General features: G+C 29.5%; 1 protein-coding gene across 1 annotated transcript; it reads left to right on the top strand.

The window, feature by feature from the left end:
• The first annotated feature begins 2,915 nt into the window (after nucleotides 1–2,915).
• On the top strand, nucleotides 2,916–22,811 carry LOC139482474 (centrosomal protein of 95 kDa-like). The gene is made up of 23 exons (XM_071266386.1): nucleotides 2,916–3,065; nucleotides 5,319–5,386; nucleotides 5,967–6,095; nucleotides 6,685–6,912; nucleotides 7,491–7,638; nucleotides 8,205–8,317; nucleotides 8,778–8,854; nucleotides 9,687–9,771; nucleotides 10,151–10,214; nucleotides 10,648–10,794; nucleotides 11,527–11,671; nucleotides 12,223–12,305; nucleotides 12,578–12,739; nucleotides 13,241–13,427; nucleotides 13,712–13,804; nucleotides 16,294–16,363; nucleotides 17,106–17,201; nucleotides 18,063–18,235; nucleotides 18,691–18,765; nucleotides 19,233–19,385; nucleotides 19,846–19,979; nucleotides 20,486–20,570; nucleotides 22,133–22,811. Exons 2-23 carry the CDS (start codon nucleotides 5,347–5,349, stop codon nucleotides 22,298–22,300), a joined length of 2,655 nt encoding a protein of 884 aa, XP_071122487.1. The 5' UTR covers nucleotides 2,916–3,065; nucleotides 5,319–5,346; the 3' UTR covers nucleotides 22,301–22,811.
• Nucleotides 22,812–23,384: the final 573 nt, after the last annotated feature.

The raw sequence follows: 23,384 nt of genomic DNA on the forward strand, positions 1-23,384 counted from the left end.
TACTCCATATTATAACGGTCAACCAACTCGTGATGGCGTCCGTAAAATTTACGATGATTTCAACTTCACCATTTGGAACTCTTGGTTTAATAGCTGTCTTGTGAGCAGCAAACCTCTATTAAGAAAATCATGATAGGAAATGCAAGCACGGGAATATCGTATCAATTGGGAGATACATACCCCGTATGCATGTGCTGCTGGAATGTTGCTACTTAGAAATGGAAAGTTCACAATTGGAAAGCTGAAATTATCTCTTTTGTCGTAATGTTTTGTTTTCAACCTACCCTCATTGTCAATTTCTAGATGTAAGTCAAGATATGAGGCCGAATGTAGGGTTTTTTAGAACAAACATGTATTTTAAATACAAAACTACAAATATGCAAAAATCTAAAGGCCTCTAAAAGTTCGTGTACCATATCGAAAACATAACTCAAAGTAGTTGCTAACACGAATATTACCAATCCGTCATTAATACAGACTTAGGTCGAATGTGTTGCACATATCAGAAAATTAATCATTATTTCATATAAAACCAGAATTTTGATAAAAATTCAATTGAAAATGTTTCTTTCTAAGTTGAATGCTATTTATTTTTCACGGGATACAGGTCTGCAGTTTCTTGAAATAATTATGAGATATTATATTTGTAGGATTTCCGAGTTACGGTTTTAAAACAAACATGACTGTTAAGCTATTTCAGTTGATATTTTATAGTGTGTTTTTTTATGTTGTGATGTTACACTGTTGCATCAGATAAGGGCGAAGGTCGGTACCTATTTAAACGTTCAAACCCGCTGCACTTGTTTTCACCTGTCCTAACTTCATGAATTTGATGTAACAGTCAGTAGTTGTTATTTGTTGATTTGGTTCATTAAAGGTTTTTCGTTTTTTCGAATTTTTATATAGATTAGACCGTTGTTTTTTCCCGTTTGAATGTTTTTACATACTCAGTAAAGTATGTCATTTTTGGGGCCCTTTATAGCTGTTCAGTGCCAGTCTAGGTCCCGTGTTGAAGCCCGTACTTTAACCTATATTGGTTTACTTTTCCGTACAGATTGTGACTTGGGTGAGACGAAAAATGCACATATGGTATTCCATTTTTTGCCACAATACATCAAGTACCAAACTTTTAACGTCGGTTCATTCGTTATGACGTCGAAGATCATTTTATGTTCGGGTCAAAGTTATTATGGCCAGCAGGGTCAACCACATGCACTTTTATCAGAAAAAAATCCTACATACATTGTACCTTAATATAACATTATATTAAGGTATATAGAATTTTTTTCTGAGACAAGTGCCTGTGTAAAAAAAGGAATATGACCTTTTGTCAAGTATGCTTTACATGATTGCATGTTTGTGGACAATTGAATGATGCAATTCATTATTAGCAATGTTTTTGTTATATCATGTTGATATAATTTTGTTTTGATCCTGGGATAAATCCTGCTTTGAACGAAAACCGGCGCTCTAGTCTAATGTTGTAAAATGTGTCAAGCTAGATCTATATAACCCGGACTGTTTCCTACGTGTACTTCCAGTTGAAGCAGTCAATTTTAAAGTTTTTGGTGGAACACGTGACACTTTTTGACATAAGTCAAGCATAATGTACTTGGTGTTTTTTATCATTTGAAAATTGTTACTACAAGATAAATGTATGAATTATTGTTTTGAGTAACTTTTTAGCTACTACTAAGACTTGTCGAGAACAAATTATATCTGATACTAACATGAGAGATGATCGGTGTTTTTCCATCTATTTCTAAAGCTATAACACTTGTATTATATATCATCCGACTATGTGAAAGTCTTATATGTGCATCTTAATTTTTAAAATCAAAATCACGTGAAGAATAGATGTTTTTTTCTTTTTCTCAATTTTAATTGAATGTAAATAGATGTAGGATAAGTGTCAATGATTATATGTTCTATTTTTTCTAGTGATAGAAGTTCTGAATAATAATAATAGACTAATGTTAAAAATTGATTTGTGAGCATTTTTGCTCCGTATTGAAGGCCTCACTGTGACTGTCAGTGAGATTGAGAATATCAATAGCTTCGCAGTTCTTTTGAAGTTTTTAGTCATGGATTCAGACCCCATATCTTGTGATTCTCTATATATAAGCATAACGTGTTACTGCTATACACGAAATTATTCATGTACTGATTTAAATTATTATTATTCTTTATGGCAAGCCGTTGTGGAATTTATTCCCTTTTTATTGATATTTAAAAAATCATTTATTAATATTGAAAAATGATTTTTTAATATTACAAAATCATTTTTTTAATATTAATAAATAAGATCTATTTTTTAATATTATTTGATATTGATAAATAGGATCTATTTTTTAATATTATTTGATATTAATAAATCGATTTTTTTAGTATTAAAAAATGATTTTTGAATAGGAAAAAATAAATATATTTTTTAATATTTAAAATTCGATTTATTGATATTAGAAAGTAATATTTAATATTAATAACTGATTTATTTACATAAATAAATAGGGAATAAATTCCACAACGGCTTGCCATAATTCTCAAAAGAAATCATAACATATTCAAAATTAATATTCATAAAAGATATATATTCAGAAATATTATAATTCATCACATTATATATTCTGAATTATCATCAAAAATAACTTTATAATAATCAGAATTATTATGATAAATTTCATTATATATTCAGCGAATTCCAAATACAGGAAACTTGAAATCAAATTTCTACTCTCCTATTGTCCATCAGAACATGTGTTCCATATGACAAATAAAGTCGCAATTACTTTTACTGATTATCATTCGGTTGTTTATAAATGAAAAAATAATATAATGACAAAAAAATAATATTTTTTTTAGGCATTTCTCGGGATTGGTTCGGAACCGTTTTACATATATTAGATGTTTTTGATGGAATTATCTCCCTTTTTGACCAATAGGTGGCGGTGCGTTTTATTTATGTCATGGCCGAACACGACAACAAATTTTGAAAACAGTGATAAAGTTTTGTACTGATGACAAGAAACCGTAATTACACGAACACTTTATTGGTTTAAAATACAGTAAGCATATTTTGATGTGAATTTAAGCTTTCAATTGCATGCATTAATTTGTTTTACAGGTTGTTTTAGATAGCCGCCGACCTCCGTAAACGTGCATGAACACGATCATATCTTATAAATTAGTAAACCAAGTTGAATATGATGTGAACTTATTCTCTAGGGAAACAAAATTTACCCGTTTCTATTGCACACGTTGTAGTTAGGTCATAAGCTAACATATATCCTCATGTTCATCTGCAGGTGAGGTCCCAGTTGCTTGTTTCAAGCGGCAAATAAAAGTTTATATTTGATAAATCTGGTTTGTAGACATATAATTTTTGCACTTTTTCTGTAAATTTCATGTGTGACGATGATTCTATATAAATAATTTAATTTTGGATGTAACATGTCTTCTGATTGGCTGCATCATCAATGTTTTTTCACGATGTACATCGGTTTAAATGGAATTAAGAATTAAATTATAAGAAACTACTGTAATATTTTTTCTGCCTATTCAAAAATAACATAAAAAATGTGGTGCACATTTTAAAGAACCCGCTACACGCGTTATTCAGTGTGCATCACATTTTATATATTATTTCTTCATAAACAGAATATAATATTACAGTCATTCCTTTATTACATTAAAGCAATTTAACAGCTTGTTCATTGAAATCTGTAATGCCAAATGACCTCGTCCAACTGGTTTAACTCATGACGGGTAGGTCTTTTCACCACCTAAAAACCCACAGGCACTCGTCTCAGAATTTTTCCCCCCTATATACCTTTATATAACACAAGGTACTTAACTTGCAATTTTAAAAAATGGCATGCAAAATTCCATTATATGCCAATTTCTTGGCTGTCAACCCCACTAAAACTTGTTATGTCCTAAATCTAAATTGATTTATCTTCACAATGGTGTACAACATGCCTACTTTTGATGTCTGAATCATCCGTAGCAATCCTACCCAAGCATGTCAATCGTTATTACTATTATAATATTTGACTTACCTTGTGAAGAAGGATGAATATGTTTATACAGACATACATGTATACACAAATTTATAAGAAATGATAACAAGAGAACCAAAAATAAACAGTCTTGCAGGGCTGTTGTCAGAACAGTACACTTAATATCTAACAATTTATTTGAATATAATCTTTGTGATAATTTCACACTACATGTAAATGAAATGTTTTAACTTATTTGAGCAATTTATTTTTGATAATTGAAAAGTCATGAAGGTAAAGACCTTAAGATGATATACAATGAAAATATACAGACAATGCATATGTAAATCCGCTAAAAATATTGCTGGATCCGGAAGTGATTTTTTAAAAATTTTGGATTCTCAACATCACTAACTTATGCACATAAAATAGTGAAAAACATGAGAATACGATTAAATTTTACGTTTCTCCCAGAATTTTAAATAGCTCCTAGCACCATCATGACCAAGGAAATTAACATCAATGAACATAGCAGTGGTTTTCCAAAAAATAAAGCACCATGGCCCCTACACATCCCATAATAAAACCATCCAAGATAGCACCAGGGTACCATGTTGCTTTAAGGACCTGGAGAAACAGTGGGGGTTACAGTTAGTGATCTTTTTGGGTGTTTGGTGGTGAAAAGACTCACCCACTCATGAATGCATAACTTGAGATTTGTATATAACTATATATGCAGTTAAAGGGTACCTTCAAGTATTTACTATGTATACCATTGGAAAGAACGAAATTGAGTATTAAACATGAAATCTGATTAGGAAATTACTGGATAATGATGTTTTTAAACAATGTTAAAGTAGAGATGTGAAATATTAGATGTTTACATTGTGGAAAAAAAATAAAAATTTAATATTGCTTAAAACAAGTATCTGTACTACTAGTCTTACAGCTTTGTCATGAAAGAATCTTTAATATAACCATGTAGACTGTTCAAATTTACACATACCCTTAAATTTTTGTTCTACCAGTAAGTCTGTTCATTTTGTTGAGTTAATGTTAACAAAAAAACATGATCCAAAGTAGTACAGGCAAACAACTGCAGCCTGTATGATAGCTATATATATAGTGTTTCATAAACTGCAAAAAGGTTACAAATGGTAGATTTAAAAAAATTAGTTTAAGTAAGCAGATGTATTGTATCTAGAGTATAAATTGTATCTATAGCTCAAAAGAAGTACAACTAAAAAACAATGTAGCATGGATCCCATATCATATGATTAACCTATAACCATGATAACACATACTATATGTTTCTTTCAGTTTTTAGAATTGTGAACTTGAATTAAACATGGGACCAAAACCAGCAGAACTTTCCAGTGAAGATAGACGTAAGTATTAAAACCAATCTGTCTTCAAATATGCTCCAAAGCTGACCTGATACGCACAGGAAGAAAAGTTTCTTTTAAAATCACTTCAGTAGTACGCTGTAAATGTCTAAATATAAAGCATTTTGTGTGCATTTAATTTAACATTTTTATTGGTTCCTAAGTAATTAACTTTGCCTTTTAGATCAATAGTACTCAAAGATGAGCAAAATAGTTTCGTGCAGAAAAATATGATTAAAACTACAAGTTTATGCAATCAAAATAACTTTCCTTTCATAAAATTACATATCTCAGGAAAATTTTGAAACTAGATTTATTGTTTGATACAAATTTTTTGAAGAAACAATGAAGACAAGCAAAAAATGAAAGTTTGCTACATTTAACTATCAGTCAATGCCAATGGGAAGATTCAAATTAAAAAAGGATAACACAAACCTTGGACTACTGGTAATTTGATCCCCTGATATATATTGATATTGACAAGCATTTTGTAGGACTACCATCTACCAGTACTCAATAAAAATTATTGGGATGTTTTAAAAACTGAAAATGTATTGAGTTTCAATTATAAATTTATTCACAGGTATTGTAAGCCAGGCCAATACATTACTAGAGCAGCTGAATGCAGGCAGTCCTATTGGTTGTGTTGAAGATATCAATTCTCAAGTTTATGTCACCTTGTTTGAAGGATTGTGTGGAGAAAAGCTAAATGGTGAGGACATGAAAACTTTAAATGGAAATTTAAAAAAATTATCGCAAAGAGAGTACTTTTAAGTTAAACATTTTATCATACAACAAATTGAAAATGGAGTATTTAAACCAACAGATTTCAATTGATTTTAAGCATCTTGTAAAAATAATAGCATCACATCCATACCATGCATACTGCAACCTAAACAAAAATCCTTTCAAATATCATTCAAGTATTATATAGCATCACATTAAAATGATCCTAAATGAACATCTGGGGAAAGACCACTGTACAATGTATAAATTCTGAAACTTTTTTTATCACATCAGCTTGTATACTCACAGCAGCTGAAACCAAAGAAATATATTGTAGCTATACATGAACATTTTATTGTCAGCATTTCTTGAGTTAATTAGACCGGACAAACATTTTTTGCTTTTGGAAAATCGATAAGCCTATATCTCCAATACAGATTTTAGAAAATTTATGGTTTACCACTTTCAATAAAAATTCACCAATATATTTTTATGTTAGTTTATTAATACAACAAATAAAGTTCCTTTGTCATGTCCGTTTTGATGATTTCATTTGTTTTTGTCCTTTTCTCTAGGTATTATAAGGACTTCTGTGACCACGGAAGATGAAATTCACAATGTCCAAACAGTTATCGACACCTTGGCGGCAGATGTCTTGCATACGTCGCTATTGCATATAAATGGAAGAGATGTCGTCAACTCCAACAGAGAATCTGTCATTAACCTCTTAGAAATTTTATCTGGACTACTTGAATATATTTTTAACAAAATAGAAAGTGATTTATCAACAGATAATGAAGATGGTAGGTTTGAACTTTTATATATTTTTTTTAACAAATTGATAATCTATGCTATATGTATAAGTGGATTCCTGTTTTTATTTAAATTATATTGCAACAATGTTTTAAAAATATGCAGACATGCTCAGAGGCAGTGTTGAGTTGGAAATACACATGCAGATAGATTTGCAAATTCAAAGAAATTTGGTAGCAGATAGATAATGTTTCCAATTTTACAAGAAAGATTTATATTTTACTGACTCAGAAATGGTTTCAAGCAGGTTCATTAATGTACATGAAAAAGTCTTTTTAACTAGTGATGAATCAAAAAGCAATGTTTTCTTTAGAATTATTTAAATCATATGTATCTTTGTTAAAAACTGGATATATGAAGGAGAAAAACACACACCGTAAGAAGATGTGTACAACCTCATTTAAATTTGCAAATATGTATGCATACAATTATTTTTACCTTTTATTGACAGCTTTTCTCCTACATTCTTCTATAAAGTCATGCTTGATTAATTATGAAATACAAAGCAGTTGTAAAGATAATTGGAAGACACAATGTTGATTGTATTTGTTTTCGTTATATTTTTCAGGTGAAGGTTTAGATGATGATCCTGATGCTTTGCAAAGAGATATGATAGACAAAATTCTAGAGAAAGAATTAAACCGTACATCAGACACAATCACCAGTAGTCCTGAGAGAAGAGAAATTAAAAAGTCCTCTGTTTACTGGGATGAGGAGTAAGTTAACTGTTTTGATAGTTAAAGTGTAAAGAGAAAAACAGCACATTTTCTCAAAACATAAATTTGATTTGTACCTAACTTTAAGTAGGAAAGCTCTCAGTTTTAAAGCCTTGCGCAAATATATTTTATATTTTGAGATACTGTATGGCTGTTCTGTATATGCAAGAATATTATATGGTTCCTGCTTATTTGTTAATTTTTTCATTGAAATTGAATTTAAATTTATAATTTTAATCTTAAAATAATGTGTTATAGCCATGTTTATAAGTTTTGAATAGATGAACCAGCATAACAAAATGTGCATGTAGACAAGGAAAGTACCTATTATAATTATGTAAATTCAGAAATTATTGCTTGCATTTATTATTGGGATTAAAAATTTGAGATGAAATTTTGCGATTTCAGGAATGTATCTAATTCAAAATGAGAGCTCTTATTACCGTGATACTCCCACAGTCCAATTATTTGCTGTAATTAAATCTTGCCAATAAATATCTGAATTTACAGAACAGTACTATGTCATATAAGTCCTCCATTTTAACTTTGATTCATATTATATTTAGGCCTGATGTGAGAAGAAGAAGTGCCAAGTCTGGGAGTGAAACAGATGATTTGATAGCATTAGGACATGACAGTTCTACAGGACTGATAGATACTATTACAAGTATATCTAGAGGTAATGACTCATACTTTGCCATGATAAATTAAAGTAAATTTATATTTAGGCTGTTTCAGAAATAAATGTATTGACTCTTTGAATGACACATTTTATATGAGTTCTAGAATATAACTTTTTGTTGATTATTGTGGCTAACCAGAACAAAGAATTAACATGTTTAAAATAAATGATTATCCTATAAACTATGTAAGCTGAAATCTACAATTAAAAGTAGTTTGACTTTATTATACAATATTTTGAACAATTACTTCCAAGAAATGATTAATTATAAATTTTTGTACATGCATGTATGACCCTGACCAAAAGACAAAAATATACAAAGAAACGCAAGAAAAGCATGAAAAAGCAATTATAAATAACCAATATACTTGGATGTAAAATTATTTTGAAGTATTAAAAATCATGTGTAAAAACTATGACAAAAAATTATTGTTACAATAATATTTCTTCTATTTAGGGAATGATTCAACAAATGAACTGATAAGGGAGGGTGAGAATATTGAGAGAAGAATGGCAACAAGAGTTACATCAGTGGTAAGTCATAGTAAAGATATCTAAAAACTCTTACACAGTGATTAAAAATACCATTGAAAGGTTGTAATTTCATTTAATGATTATATTTCTAACCACTTGTTTTCATTATTTTATTGTCTTTAAGTCCAAAAGTGCAATATCACAATATGGCTCATTGGTTAAAAGATAAAATCTCAATGGTATAATTAAACTCAAGGTAAAAAATTGGTTTATGTATCTGTCCTAACTTTATCTGAATTTATCACTTTTATCAGTTACCGCTATGATTGGTAACTGAGTTTGTTATCATTACTTTAAAAAAAAGGGTCAAGTACTCTTGATCTTCTGGAATATGGTAGTTTGTGTATTCATTAACCAATAAACTGATTTTGAAGTTTGACTTAATCCAAATAGATTTAGTTAAGTTTTATGGTGGTTTATTGATTAATCTTTATCTAAAAGTCACAGTCAGGACTTCAACAAAGAGCTAAACTTATGGCAAATTGTACACAGCTATAACACCAGTTTGAAAGCATATTTTTTGCTAGATTTAAATCACTATACAGCTGTGTACTGTAAATTCAGAAATTATTGTGTGCATTTATTATTGTGATTTCGAAACTTAAGACTAAAATGTGATATGAGAAAAGTCCTGTTTAATTATTATTAGAAAGAGTTCAAAATGCAAGTTTTAATTATTGCAATTATAACCCTGTCGCAGTTTTTGCAATAATAAAAACATTGCATTAATTTCTGAATTAACAGTATTTGAGAGCACAGGTTAGTGGTAGTATCAACAAATTACATACTTTAAAAGACTATGAATCCACTCTATTTTTATTAATTTATGTAGGAAGAAGATATAGCTCGACACAGAAGAGAATTAGGACTCAACAAGAGAGAGGAACATCTACCTGAACCTGCTGTTAATAGATATTGTAAGTATCATGCATGGTTTTATTATATGATGGTTTAAATCTGTTCAATAATATCCATGAAATTAATGAGAAGGAAATATGACTTAAGATTAAAAGCTGAACAAAAGATTTCTGATCTTTTTTCTCAAGTTTTCAGATTATTGTACGAATTGGTTATAAATCAACAATGATTTGTCAAAAGGATATACCAGAAACATGTATTATGCACGAGAAAATTGGTAGCGTATTTAGATGTCTCAAGAAGAATTTTATTGTAAGCTAGATGTTGAGAGAAATAAGTGCAACCCAACTATGTTTTTGGATTGATTCAATATGAGTTATGATTGGATTTTTGATGTTTAATTGTTTTCACCTACAAGTTCAAATTTATTATTTTCAGATCAGACTACAGTACCACAGACAGCCTCTGAGGATAAGGATGATTTATTCAGACGACGATCTAGGTATTCAATTTATTTTAATACAGCCATGCTTCCTATATTCAGCAAAATATATGTATTTTAAATTTGCAGGGTTAGGGATGAAGATTTTCGATAACATTCTTGTATACATATTCAACATTTATCATATTTTGTTTAAGACTTTATGTCTTATAATTGTATCAATAAACCAATTTTTTTTTACGTCTTAAAGTATTTACCTCAACCCAACATGTTCATAGATGAAATAGTTAAGTTGGAAGCTGGGAGTTATTTATCATTTGGGTATGGAATCTTCTGCTACAAGACATTAAAAATGAGCCTTTATTTAAAACAACTGGATTTTCTAGTAACATTTCAGCAAGAATTTTATGTAATAGTATGTGATGTGTTTTAATGTAGAAAGGTCATTGCATGAAATTAAATACTAATTTATGGGTACATGTTTGTATTACAGAGTTGATACTTATAAAACTTTAGACTCTATGGTAGAAGAAACTGCTGCTTTAGCTAGAGCTGCAGTTGATGCTAGTCCGTCTAGAGCTAGGTCTATATTACAAAGCTTAGATAATGATTATAATCAGGCTAAACAGTTGGCTCAGAGGTAAGTTTTACAAGTAAAGGCGAAAAATCAAGTTATTTTTAACTTTTAACTCACCTTGGTAGGTTATTCTCACCTTAAATGCAGGAGGTCTAGAATTAGATTTACAGCTGGATCAAGACAGAGAGTTGTGCTTTATTTTCTTCTCTGAAAATTTCTGGCATTTATGTGTAAGAATAGTGATTTGTGCAGTCATGATTAAATATGGAATCACGGAAATGCAAACTATTACTATGATAGTTGTTTCATAAAACAGACTCATTGTGTCAGTCTAATACAAGATTAGGAATATTTATAAAAATTTGAAAGATTTCTGTTTTTAAGATACTGTGGATTCATTTATTTTCGTAGGTATCAATTTTCGTTTGAAAGCTATTGAAATTATGTAATTTGTTGAAGATTTGAATTCATGGTTTAACTTATGATGAAAATTGGTATCCAACGAATAATCATGAATCCACAGAATGTGTGTATTATTTCCACAAGCAATTATTGTGAATGTTGGTTTTCATTTTACAATGGCACAATGTATTTAAGATTTGACTGAAAATAGGCAAAAGTTATCAATGTTTAACTTATACACTACAATGTATTAGGAATTTGATCCCCGTGAAGAAGGTTTTTGAATGAGTATAAAGGAAGGTTTTGCTCATTTCATTGGTAATATCATATTGATATAGTACAAGTCAAAAGTTTTTTTAGCAAATTTGAAAGAAATTATTTGAATTATTTCAGAGCTAGATTAGCCTCACCAGAAATAGAGCCAGTATCAACAAGAAGAAATCCATTATTGTCAGATGTACCTAAGGGAATAAGTCCTACTAAAAAGCCAAGAAGTCCTATACGGATGACTGAACAAGATATTGTTTCTGATCCTGATGTATGTGTCTTATTAGATATTTATTATTTAATTAAATGCTTATTTAGCTCATGTGAGCTTTTGTCATCACTTGGTGTCCATTGTCGTCTATCGTCGTAAACTATTTATAAAATCTTCCTCTCTGAAACTACTGGGACAAATACCTTCAAACTTTAAATAAATATTCCTTAGGGTATCTATGTTATAATTTGTATCTGAAGTTTTGATTCATCAACAAACATGGCCACCATGGCTAATTGAACGTATGCATCAAATGCAGTTTTGGGCTTTTATCTCAGAAACTAAAACACTTAAAGCAACAACAACAAAAATAATGGGTGGTGCTTATTTAGGAAAATTAGCTGGAACATTTAAAGGAAATATCAAATTAAAAATTTATGCATGGTGGGGTCAAATATAAAATGCCTTTTCTAAGTAATTTGTTTACAAATATTTATTATAATAATTGAAATTTTTTATGCAGGGTTGAAAGAAAATAAACATACAAAACTTTTATTAAATTCTCCACTTACATATGTTATTGAATTATTTAATATTTGTTTCAATTCTAGTCACCTGACAGAGGAAAAAGGAAAGTGTCGTTCATGGTAGACAGATCAGATTCTAGTCCTAGTTTCACAGCCCCAACTTGGAGGTGAGTTCTGCATATGAACGTAAAAAAGTGGTGGGGGTTGATATTTACAACAACAACAAAATCAAATCTTTAGTTTTTGTTGAATTGATAGACTTTGCATTTATATTAAAAACAAAATGATAATTTCAAAGGAGTAGGTTAGATATAGCTCTAAAAGGGCCCTATATTTATGTTTTAACCTATTTATGGGGTAAAAATCAATGCTCTACAATACAACTTTGATAAAAAAAAGTTCTATTTGAATTTCTCACATGTCTTTTCATGATCTTTAGATCAGGACGTCCAATCAAATCAGCCTGGGATGACTCCTCATCATATACAGAACATTCAAAGACAGCATACAAACCACCAAAGACACGTAAAGATTATGGAAGTTACCTGGACTATGGAAGTGATAGGGAAAATGTGTCATATGATGATCGTTTAAAGAAAAAGTAAGTCACAGTGACTTACAATTGAAATAACTGGTTTTCCTTGACTTTTGAACTTAGTTCAATTCTATTTCAATCTATGAAGGTTTTACATTATTTAGTAATACTGAAAGTAATACAATGTATTGTAGTTATTTTGAACATGGCCTTGTTTATTCACCCTGAAGATGCTAAATATTAAGGTACTAAACTACACTTACATCGCAATTCAACAATTATAAGCCTCACATTTAATTTTGCTACAGGATAAAGACCATTTTATCTTTATCAAAATAAATATATATATGCTTTAACCATGAGTAACTACTTTGATGAATTAAGAAGATTTAACATGTTTTGCCCAATAATATTTCAAAAAAGTATAACCTGAGGTATATATTTTTTTACATATCACAGAAAATAGATCAGTGATTTAAAAGTTTTAAGCATGGTCAGAATATTTCTTACTTAACCATCTAGTATTTTTTTCTTAACAATAAACAAATTTATTGTCTGTCCATACAGGTTTCATGAAATAATTGATGATGTTCTGAGTGAGGACGAAAGGCTACCTCCAAGATACAAATCCAGATCAGATCAACATAGAGTTAGGTCAGAGAAAATTGTTGGTAAATCCAAAGGAACCTATAATGTAGTTGATGCACAGAAATTACTGAAGAAAGAAAGAGAAACAAGTAAAAAGAAAATGGATGTAAGTATTATATATTATCTATTGCAGAAATTCTGATAACTATATGGTATATATTTATATCTTTTTTTAGTGAATGACGATTTGTATCCAAAATATATTTTATATGATAAGGAATACATGCATTATGTGTGCAGATACATGTTTAAAGTTAACTACATAAAAAAAAACTCAGTTAGAAAAAGTTACATTTCACATTGGTTAAATGCAAAGATTTAACTTAAGTTTTGATAAAATTAAACTTAACTAAAGTTCAAAATTTTCATTTTTCTTTATTCCATTTTCAGTTTTTACAGAAAATTTACAAAGAAGATTTAGATGAAATGGCTTTAGAAGCAGACGAAGGATTAGATATGGATAGGAAAGCTGCAAAACAAACAGTAAGTATTTTTATATAATTTAATTTGTGATGTAACACATCTTTTGATTGGCTGACATAGTTTTGTTTATCAGCTCATAGACATATTTTGGTTATGTGACCATGGCGACATCAACGTTTTTTTCATGGTTTTCTACGGTTTGAAATGGAATTAAAAATTAAATTATAAGAAATAACTGTAATATTTTTTAGGTCTATTCGAAATAACATAAAAAATATTACAGTCATTTCTTAAATAAATGCACAGAATGTGTAAGCCTTTCAACGGAACAAATAAAAAAGATATAGCATCATCATTATTCAACATCTAAGCAAAGATTATTTTAGATATGATATAATTGTTATTTCACTCATAAAACTATATTTTCATAGCTGTTACAGTGAGTTGCTTATAGGTGTTACTGTAAAAGTTTACCTATAGCTCAACCTGTTTTTAAAATTGACAATACAATAGGGACATTTAAATTGACCAGTTGGTATTGTTAGATTTAAATCTACCTTGATGCTACCTGTAAAAAATTTTATTCACCTAACCCAAAGTTTCAGCATGCTTTTTTCCTGAACTTTTTCTTACCTAGGATTATTCTATTGAGATATTTTTATTTTACTGTCATTCAAAATATTAGGAGTTATCAAGCCAAACAAGAATGACTATATCATATATGTTATTTTCTTGCAGTTTATTTAAAATTGCATGGCCTAAAATGCACTACATTTCATCTTAATGTTTGCATAGCCACTACTAGCAGTGTTTAATACCCTAAATAATCCAGTCGTAATATTTCACTCACTTTATGAAACATCAAAATCATATTTGAATAAACAATTTCATTTATTTTTTTTCACTGATATTTGACATCTCATCCAGAATTCCAAAGTTTTTAAATAATTCCCAATTTTATTCATTTTTCACTACTTCACTAGATTTTTTTCTAAATCCATAGTATAAATTCTGATTAACTTCCCATGATATACATCCTAATTTAACAATATTTGATCCAGAATTTTATAATGACTATTTCCAATTTCACATTCACTTAAAACATTTCCCCATGTTAGGAATATTTTAGAATATTTTACTTTCATTTTTCACTTTATCACTAGATAAGACTATATCCACTGCATTAATTCAACATTTTATTTCATTTCCAAGATCCCATTTAAATGGAAATCATCTTAAGTTTGTAATAGATCCCAAATTAATAATGAATGTTTTTAAAATCACATTTAAAGCCACAGAAACATGTTGGATGAACTCACACTATATCTCCTACTTGAAATTTTTTAATCTTTAACATAACTAAATCCCATCGTATGAAAATTTGAATTTCCTTGAGCAAACACAGCATTTTATGCACAAAAGTCCCACTAATATTATAATAGATTTCAAAGAAAAAACACAGCAAGGTATACTCCAAACTTATTTTCGAATTTCACATGTACAACATCATATGTAAGCCCCACAAAACAGTTTGAATGAATTTTTTCCTCCTTGATGTCCTTCATGACAATAAAATCTTGAAAAAAACACATCACATTTCAGAAGCAAAATTGCTATAGAAAATCTAAGAAGTGAATTCAAATAAAATAAATCCAATATTGTATGCACAATGACACCAAAAGATTTCAAACATTGCAAATAATAATCCAAAATGAGAATCTTGAAGGGACATGTGAAGAAATGCACAACATATCCATCTGAAAATTTGAACTGTAAACACCTGAACAGGTATTTCTTGTTTCACTGGCAGCTGGACAATACTATATATAAGGGTTAGAATTTTAAAGAAGCATTTAGTGTGTAAAAACAGTTTAATTTTCAAACATGGTAATACATATTTAATTTAATCTTTTACTGATTTAGAATTTTAGGTAAAAAATAAGATAAATTATATATATCGGGGATTTAAAACAATGAAAACCAAAACTATTTTCTTCCCTATCAATTTTTTAATAGAATAATCCTAGGTAAGAAAAAGTTCAGGAAAAAAGCATGCTGAAACTTTGGGTTAGGTGAATAAATTTTTTTACAGGTAGCATCAAGGTAGATTTAAATCAACTGGTCAATTTAAATGTCCCTATTGTGTTGTCAATTTTAAAAACAGGTTGAGCTATAGGTAAACTTTTACAGTAACACCTATAAGCAACTCACTGTAAGTCGAACTGTTCTGAACTTAAATCAGGTGAAATATAGTTTTATTACCCAAAAATAGGCATAACATTTGGATGCACATAGAATTAAACAAAGAAAATACCGTGATTGTGCTGTAAGGTGTCAACATTTACTACACAACTGTTGGAAGTTTATAAAATTCTGTCCCGATAAGAAATAGCAATTGAAAGCAGGCTGTTTTGATATATAGTTTATAATATTGAACAAACTGTAATGTCATGAATCAAACATTAACAATATACATTTAAAAATTTGATGACAAGATATGTTTTATGTCATTTGATATGTTTAAAGGTGTTGTTTTGTTTTGTTTAAAGGAAAATGAATTTAAGAAAAAAGTTTTAATAGCACCTCAGAAGAAGATAGCACCCAAGACCAAAACTACAGGTAAGTAGATAAAGTTACATTTTGTTATGGAGGAACTGCCCAACTGGGGGCATAATGTTTTTTGGTCTATGCATCTGTTAATTCGTTCACTGGTATATCTGTCTGTCTGTCCTTCTTTAGGTTAAAGATTTTTGGACAAGTCAGGTTAAAGGTTTTGGTCAAGGTAGTTTTTGCTGAAGTTGAAGTCCAATCAGATTGAAACTTAGTACGCAAAATTCCCCCCAAAAATAACTAAGTCCAGCTTCATAAAAAAATTGGGCAGCACTTCCCCTCAAACCACATAAACCCCATACCATAATAGAGGGGATCTGAAGAAAGAAAAAGAGAGGTGTGGGGCAGGTTCATTTATAAAAGACATGAAACCATACACCTTCTCCACCCAGTAAAATGTGTAAAGAGAATCTAAAAAGAACATTCAACTCTCTTACCATGAATATAAACTTTCTAATTTAATGTCAAATTAGAGTTTTGACTGCACAAAATTTCTCAGTTTGGTGGAAATTATAAAGTGCTGGGTTTCTGATGTCCATCTGTGACTTTTGTTATGCTATTTTACAAAAGTCTTATTGATGTTTTAGTGCTGCTGTGTATCTGATGTATTCCTTTTTTTTTTGGCAGTAAATATTCTCTGTATTTCATAATATACAATTTACTTTGATATAAAAGTTTATCAGAAGAATTGGTATTAGAATTTGTTTATGTTATTTATATATAGCTAGTACCGGTATATTATAATTTGTAGGAGCCAGCAAGAAACCTGCAGCAGGAAAACATATGGTCAGCTCTAAAGCTAAAAAGAAAACATCACCTGGTCTGATACCGCCTGGCAAAACACAAAGTAAGTACATCTAGGTAATACCTTCTGCCTTTAACACAAAGGAAACACAACCTTGCAGTCTGCCTATGTAGTTTTTGCTTTGTCTGAAAGACTTAGGCATGCTGTTTCTGGCATTTTCTGCATCAACAATTAAAATTAGTAATTAGGTTACACAGGAAGAACATATCTTTGTTTTTACAGTTTATTTAAAGGTTTAAGGCCATTTGAACCCATTTGTACCTTTATCGATTAATACCAAAATGGCATCCTTCTTCCCTAAGATAGTTATACACACGTACTTTTCTTAGAACAACCATTTCTTTTTTTCTTTACTGTAAATATGTAATTTCAAAGAACTTGTGAATAATAGGATAACATATTTTGTCAGTCAGATAAAAAAATCATTCAACAACTTTATAAACCAAACAGACAAGATTATAAGTAACCTTCTTTATTTTATTGTTAATTAATCACTAAATATTTACATGTAAATTTGTAAAAACAACAATTAACAATTTTAATATTGCACATCATTTACATTGTTGCATTGTTCCTGGCAAACGCTGTGTCATTTCCCCTGTATTATGTGCTTTTAAGCATCAAGTAATCAATCAATGTTTTCCATCTCCACTATACTCCTCTATGTATAAGATGGAAGTTTTTATACGCCTTCTCCAAAGTGAAATAATAGTTTGCCTGTGGGTACCTTTAGTGTCGGCACAGTTGTTTCTTTATTATTAGACCCTCTCTGTACTTTGAGTCCTTTTCATGAGAGCCCATGGACCAGGAAAACACTGTATTATGTTATACTATTGCATCTGTCAGACAAAGCTCCCTACAATAAGATATATATTTTAAAACAGCTCATTTTTCTTTACACAGTGCACATTAAAGATGATGAAGATATTTTACCTCTGTTGATAAAAGAATTTCCCCATCTACACTTATCAATGCATACCTGGCATGAACTGTGGAGAAAGGGTATAAATCAGATAGAACAGGTTACCAGAGCAAACCAGGAAATGAGAAGGAAAAAGAGTAAAGCAAAAACTGATGTAAGTACCAGTAGAACATGTGTATTTATATGAAATTATTTATATAATATGTACGGTTCCAAGGCTTGACATCGACCAGGCAATTATTGACTGACCTGAACCTAAGATTTTGAAAATGTTGAAAAACTGTTGTGAGACAGTTATCCCTGGTAAATAAAGAAATAGTTAAAGATTTTCATTTTTGAAGACAAGTGACAATTTTAATCTCTTAATTCTTGGATTGTATAGCTAGGATATTTTCAATATCTATCAGTGTGTTTAGAACAATATATTTACTCTCTAGACCATTAAGAAATAAAATCATCTTTATTTTGAATGTATTTGCTTATTATGCAATTGCATACAATTTCAATGAAAGACCAACTTAACCTACTTTTCAAGCATATATCATTAGACTTATCAAATAACCATTCCAATAGATTTGAGTTTTCATAAGTGTGATCGTATATTTACAGTTAGAGGAAGCTCAAAGAAGACAAGAAATAATGGTTAATATTATGAAGAAAGAAATTGAACATAGCCAAAGGATGGTAAGTAAAATTTTAACTAAGAGTAGTCAGAGAAGTAAATTATATGATTTTATCATAATTCAATTATTTATTGCATAGTGATTTTTATATAAATATAATATCTTTATTGTACCATAAATTTGACATTTTACACATCTGATTTTCTGAATGTTTATTACAAACAATTTTACCTCCAAAAATATATTATAAAAAGAAATTCATTGCTCATTAGTGTTGCTCTAAGAATTTTACATATTTGTAAACTGAAAAACTTGGGTTAAGTTAAGCTAGTATTGTGAAGAAAAAAAAACAACTTTATATTTGCTACATTTCTAATTTGTTGAATTTGATTGGAATTTATAAAACATTGTATAAGTAAACTTTAATGTTCAAGTATTCAGTACATTTTTTGAATGTTTGTAGAAAGATATACATGGAAAATTTATCGTTCAAGAATTCAGTTCCTCATTTGAATATTTGATTTGTAGAAAGAAATACAAGAGAGACAGAAACAAACAGTAGCTACCAGGAATGGTTTCCATGAACAAAGAATGCAGTCAGCCAGATCTAGAAAGTATTATGATGATTATCAAGTCAGAATGAGGTCTAAAATGATGAAGAGAAGAACAAGAGAGGAAATGGTTGGTTATTTAAGGATCAATTTATTTTGTTATTCAAATCACTAGTATGAAGAGAAAGAATCATGTTTTTTTAATAAGGTTTAAATAAGGAAATTATCCAAACAAATAAATTTATTTTTTTTACTATTAAAGTATTGCATATAAAAATAAAAAAATAGGTTTGTAGTTTTTATTGAGACAGCAATCTAGCAAAAAACATTCAAAGTTTTTGGGAACACATTGAATTCTTCCTGATATCTTGGCCAAAGTGTTGAAAAAAGTTAACATTTAAGTTCTGTTGGTGCATTTTTTTGTGTTACATGTAAAGCAATAAGAACTATTCTATAATTATTTTTCTCAAAACAATCTTTTAGGGAATATTTATTTATTGCTACTGTACTGTCTAATATTTTGATAATTCTCGAAATATGTATTTGACAAAAATATTAAAAATTAACCTTGTTTTTACAAAAACTTACAGATTTTCAGAAAGTTATTCAAAGATGGATTGGAAATACAAAAAGACAGAATTAAAGATTTGAGGAAGTATGCTAAAGAACAGAGAGACAAACAAGCAACTAAACAAAGAAATGAAGTTGAATCATTGGAAAATTAGTATCCTTATACAAAATCAAATTAATCAGTAAGATCATGGTAGGCACCGGGCTTCTTTTTTTGATAAGGCAGTATTGTAATGATTGTGATTGGGAATAGAAGATGAGGGAAAAGATGTTTAAATTTCAAAAATTTTGTTGACTATATAGGGAATCACTTAAGCATGACTGAAATGGGTCCCCCTTTATGTCAGTTAGTGGTCTCCCCTTATAAAAAGTTCTGGATCTATCACAGGTGTTTATTTTATTTCTTTATGTAATTGATGTAATTTATGTAATGTACTTCATGAAATTGGTATATCATGTATTTACCTGTTTTATTATTTAATTGTCTATTTGTGGAACACCTACCAAATGAGAAAACTCAAAATACATATATAAGCTGTTGAATCAATTAACAGTAAAAACTACATGATAATTTTCAAATAAAAAGTTTCGGTCTTAGGTGTAAAAATAAATGATTATTATCAGATGTGAAAGTTGTATTTATCCTTAACATTAAAACAGCTACCGTGACCAGTTTGATATGTTAGCAGAAAATATAACTAGTGAAAGAAAGGAGATAATGGTTAGAGATAAAGCTCAACAAAAGGTGGGTTTTACATTTACTGATCAGGATACTTGAATTTTTGATTCATTATTAAGTCTTTCCACTTTTCCGTGGAAAGACTTATTGTATTTCTTCTGAGTATTATTATTAGGTCTTTCCATTTTTCTGTGGAAAGACCTATTGTATTTGTTCTGATTATTATTATTTTTTTTTTTTTCTTCAGCCAAATTTTGTTCTTGCGGTAAATGTTTGTTTCGCAATATGTCGCTTAGATATTTCTCATATGGTATTGTATAGTGTATGCGCTTTAAATTTCACCCAGCTAAGCCGAACCATTTTCTTTGTAAGAGTTATCTCCCTATTCACTGTTTATCATCTGTGTGCATCTCCTTCGTAACAAAAAGAGATATCGACAAAATTCTTTTTTACAAATTGTTCGTTACATCCTCAGTAACTTTTGACTGATTTAGTTCGAAGCGATTCGATGAAATTTTATAGGAGTTACCTACCTTTACAAAATAAATTTGTCGGTATGTTTTTTTTTAACTCATAAACAGTTACCCGTAAAACCCTGGAATGTTTTTATTTGAGTCCCCTTGGTCCTAACTTAGAAAATGAGGTCAAGGTCAAAGGTCAAGGTCAAGTTCTCAATTGTGACTTTTGCTTGTTTTTGCATTTTCTCTGACACTTTGAAAGATACATATAAAAGAACAAGTGAAAAATGTCTGCTTTATTGTTATGAAGATATACTACATTAAGTCTGAAACAATAGAAACTATATATTTTTTGAATCAATGTGAAAGAAGCTATCATATGAGACCGGAAGTGACATTCATTTCACCGGAAGTAGCTTATTATTTCCCTTATTTAACTCAAAATTATAAATAAACCATTATTTATCACATCAGTATGAAGAAACTATCTTCTTATCAAAATTTCTTTGATGTGGAAAGACTTTCAATTGTTCTCTGAACAATTGGTTTTTAATTTTGATGTATTTTTTTTCAAAAATTTAAAATAGCTGTCACTGTGATATTGTCTTGTTAAGTTGCAATTGGATAATCAAACTCCAATGAATCCATCTTTGATTTTGATTTGCTGAAACCTTACAAAAACTTGTAAATCAAGCCTAGGCGTACAAACAGAATCTTGATTCATGGCTGCACATAACTAATGTTATAGAAGATTTAAATCCTTCTGATAAATTCTGAATAGACCTTTGAAGACTATATGTGTGTCTGTGACACATTACATCATGTCATGTCAAACTAAGAAAACATTTCAAATGGATATAAAAGATATTTTTCAAAAAGTAATAGTTTTTCACAGTTGATTTATAAATCATATTTGTGGTATGTCATAGATTTTGTTCAAAGAAATCTGCAAAGTTATATCATGCTAAAACAGTTAAGACTGAATTTTATTTTTTAAATATAGACAAAAATGGTGTCTTTGACTGAAAAGTTATGTTTGAGTAAAGCATAATCATTAGAATAAAATGAATATACTACTTACTAAAATGAATCATAGAATGAATGAATTCCTAATCTGTGTGCTGAAAAATGATGATAATTTTTGTATATTTATTAATTTCCATTTTATAGGTGCTTGAAGGGATGAAGAAAGAATTGAGGAAGAAAATGGAAAAAGAAATAAAAGATTTACAAAGTCAGTTAGTTAGAGACGATGATGACGCTTATTTCAGACAGTTAGATGCTGATCGTGTTATACATAATCTCCAAATGGCCAAATATCATGTGACTAATGTATAGCCTGTCATGTGACATCTTTAACCTGCCATGTGATTTATCTTATAGCTATCTGTGATATGTTAGTTAAAATAGGTAAATGCTTGAACTGTCAATTCAAAATTCAATAGGAAAGTATGTTTTTACAACACAGCAAATTTTCAAACAAATTTATTTGTTTGCAGGACAGTTTGTTTCTGAATTGAATAATTGCCTTCCTATTGATGAATTTCTTTCAGAGGTAGAATTTTAAGTTTTTAAATGACATATCTTCATCTGTCTTATGTCTAATTATAATCTATATCAGAGATATTGTCTAATGAAACATAATTTATCTACTTAGCTTGAATGAGTCGTCAATCTGTTTTCATTGTTTTTTCGCAGGTCTATTTTAAAATGAAACCGTGCAGAAAAATTCTTGTTTTAACTGGTTCTTTTTTTTTTCCAAACCTAGTATGGTTTGTTCAGAAATAGAATGGAATAATTATTTACAAAATTAGGGGCATGTATGAAATAAGCCATGTTTATTGATCTATATTAGATATAAATCATGCCTTTTCCATATACTGTGGATTCATTATTATTCGTTGGATACCAATTTTCGTGGATTTCGTGGGTACAGGTGAACCACGAATTTAAATGTCCAACGAATAACAAATTTTCCTTAGAGATGTATTTAGAATTCGGCAAAACCACCAAATCAAATATCCACGAACAAGCAAATTTTGCTCAATCCACGAAATTTGGTACCCACGAAAATAAATGAATCCACAGTATACCAGATACTCAATGAATAAGATGTATTATTGTATGATCCATTGTAATTTTTACTGACAGTTATAACTTTTGGGTTAGCTTATACTGTTGGCTGTAGGCAGTTGTCTAAATGACACACTTAGGGACAGTCCTAGTCTTCATTTTAAATATATTGTAATTGATACCAATCATAGAAGCTTTATTATCTCAATCTCTGATTTATTATTTAATATGCCCCTCACACTGGGAAAATATTGATCGACCAATGTTCATTTGGCCTTTCTATTCTCTTTTAGAATCAGGGGCAGAATGGTCTAAGTAGTTACTACTGTAATCACTAGCCAGTCAACAC

Source organism: Mytilus edulis, chromosome 1 (genome assembly GCF_963676685.1).
Source record: "Mytilus edulis chromosome 1, xbMytEdul2.2, whole genome shotgun sequence".
Lineage (NCBI taxonomy): Eukaryota > Metazoa > Mollusca > Bivalvia > Mytilida > Mytilidae > Mytilus > Mytilus edulis.

What these genes read in the sequence shown, in the direction of transcription:
- LOC139482474 (XM_071266386.1), top strand. Translation starts at nt 5,347, where the DNA reads ATGGGACCAAAACCAGCAGAACTTTCCAGTGAAGATAGAC. An exon ending in TTATTCAGACGACGATCTAG is followed by an intron (nt 10,215 to 10,647) that starts GTATTCAATTTA and finishes TTTGTATTACAG; the next exon opens with AGTTGATACTTATAAAACTT. An exon ending in GAGATAAAGCTCAACAAAAG is followed by an intron (nt 20,571 to 22,132) that starts GTGGGTTTTACA and finishes TCCATTTTATAG; the next exon opens with GTGCTTGAAGGGATGAAGAA.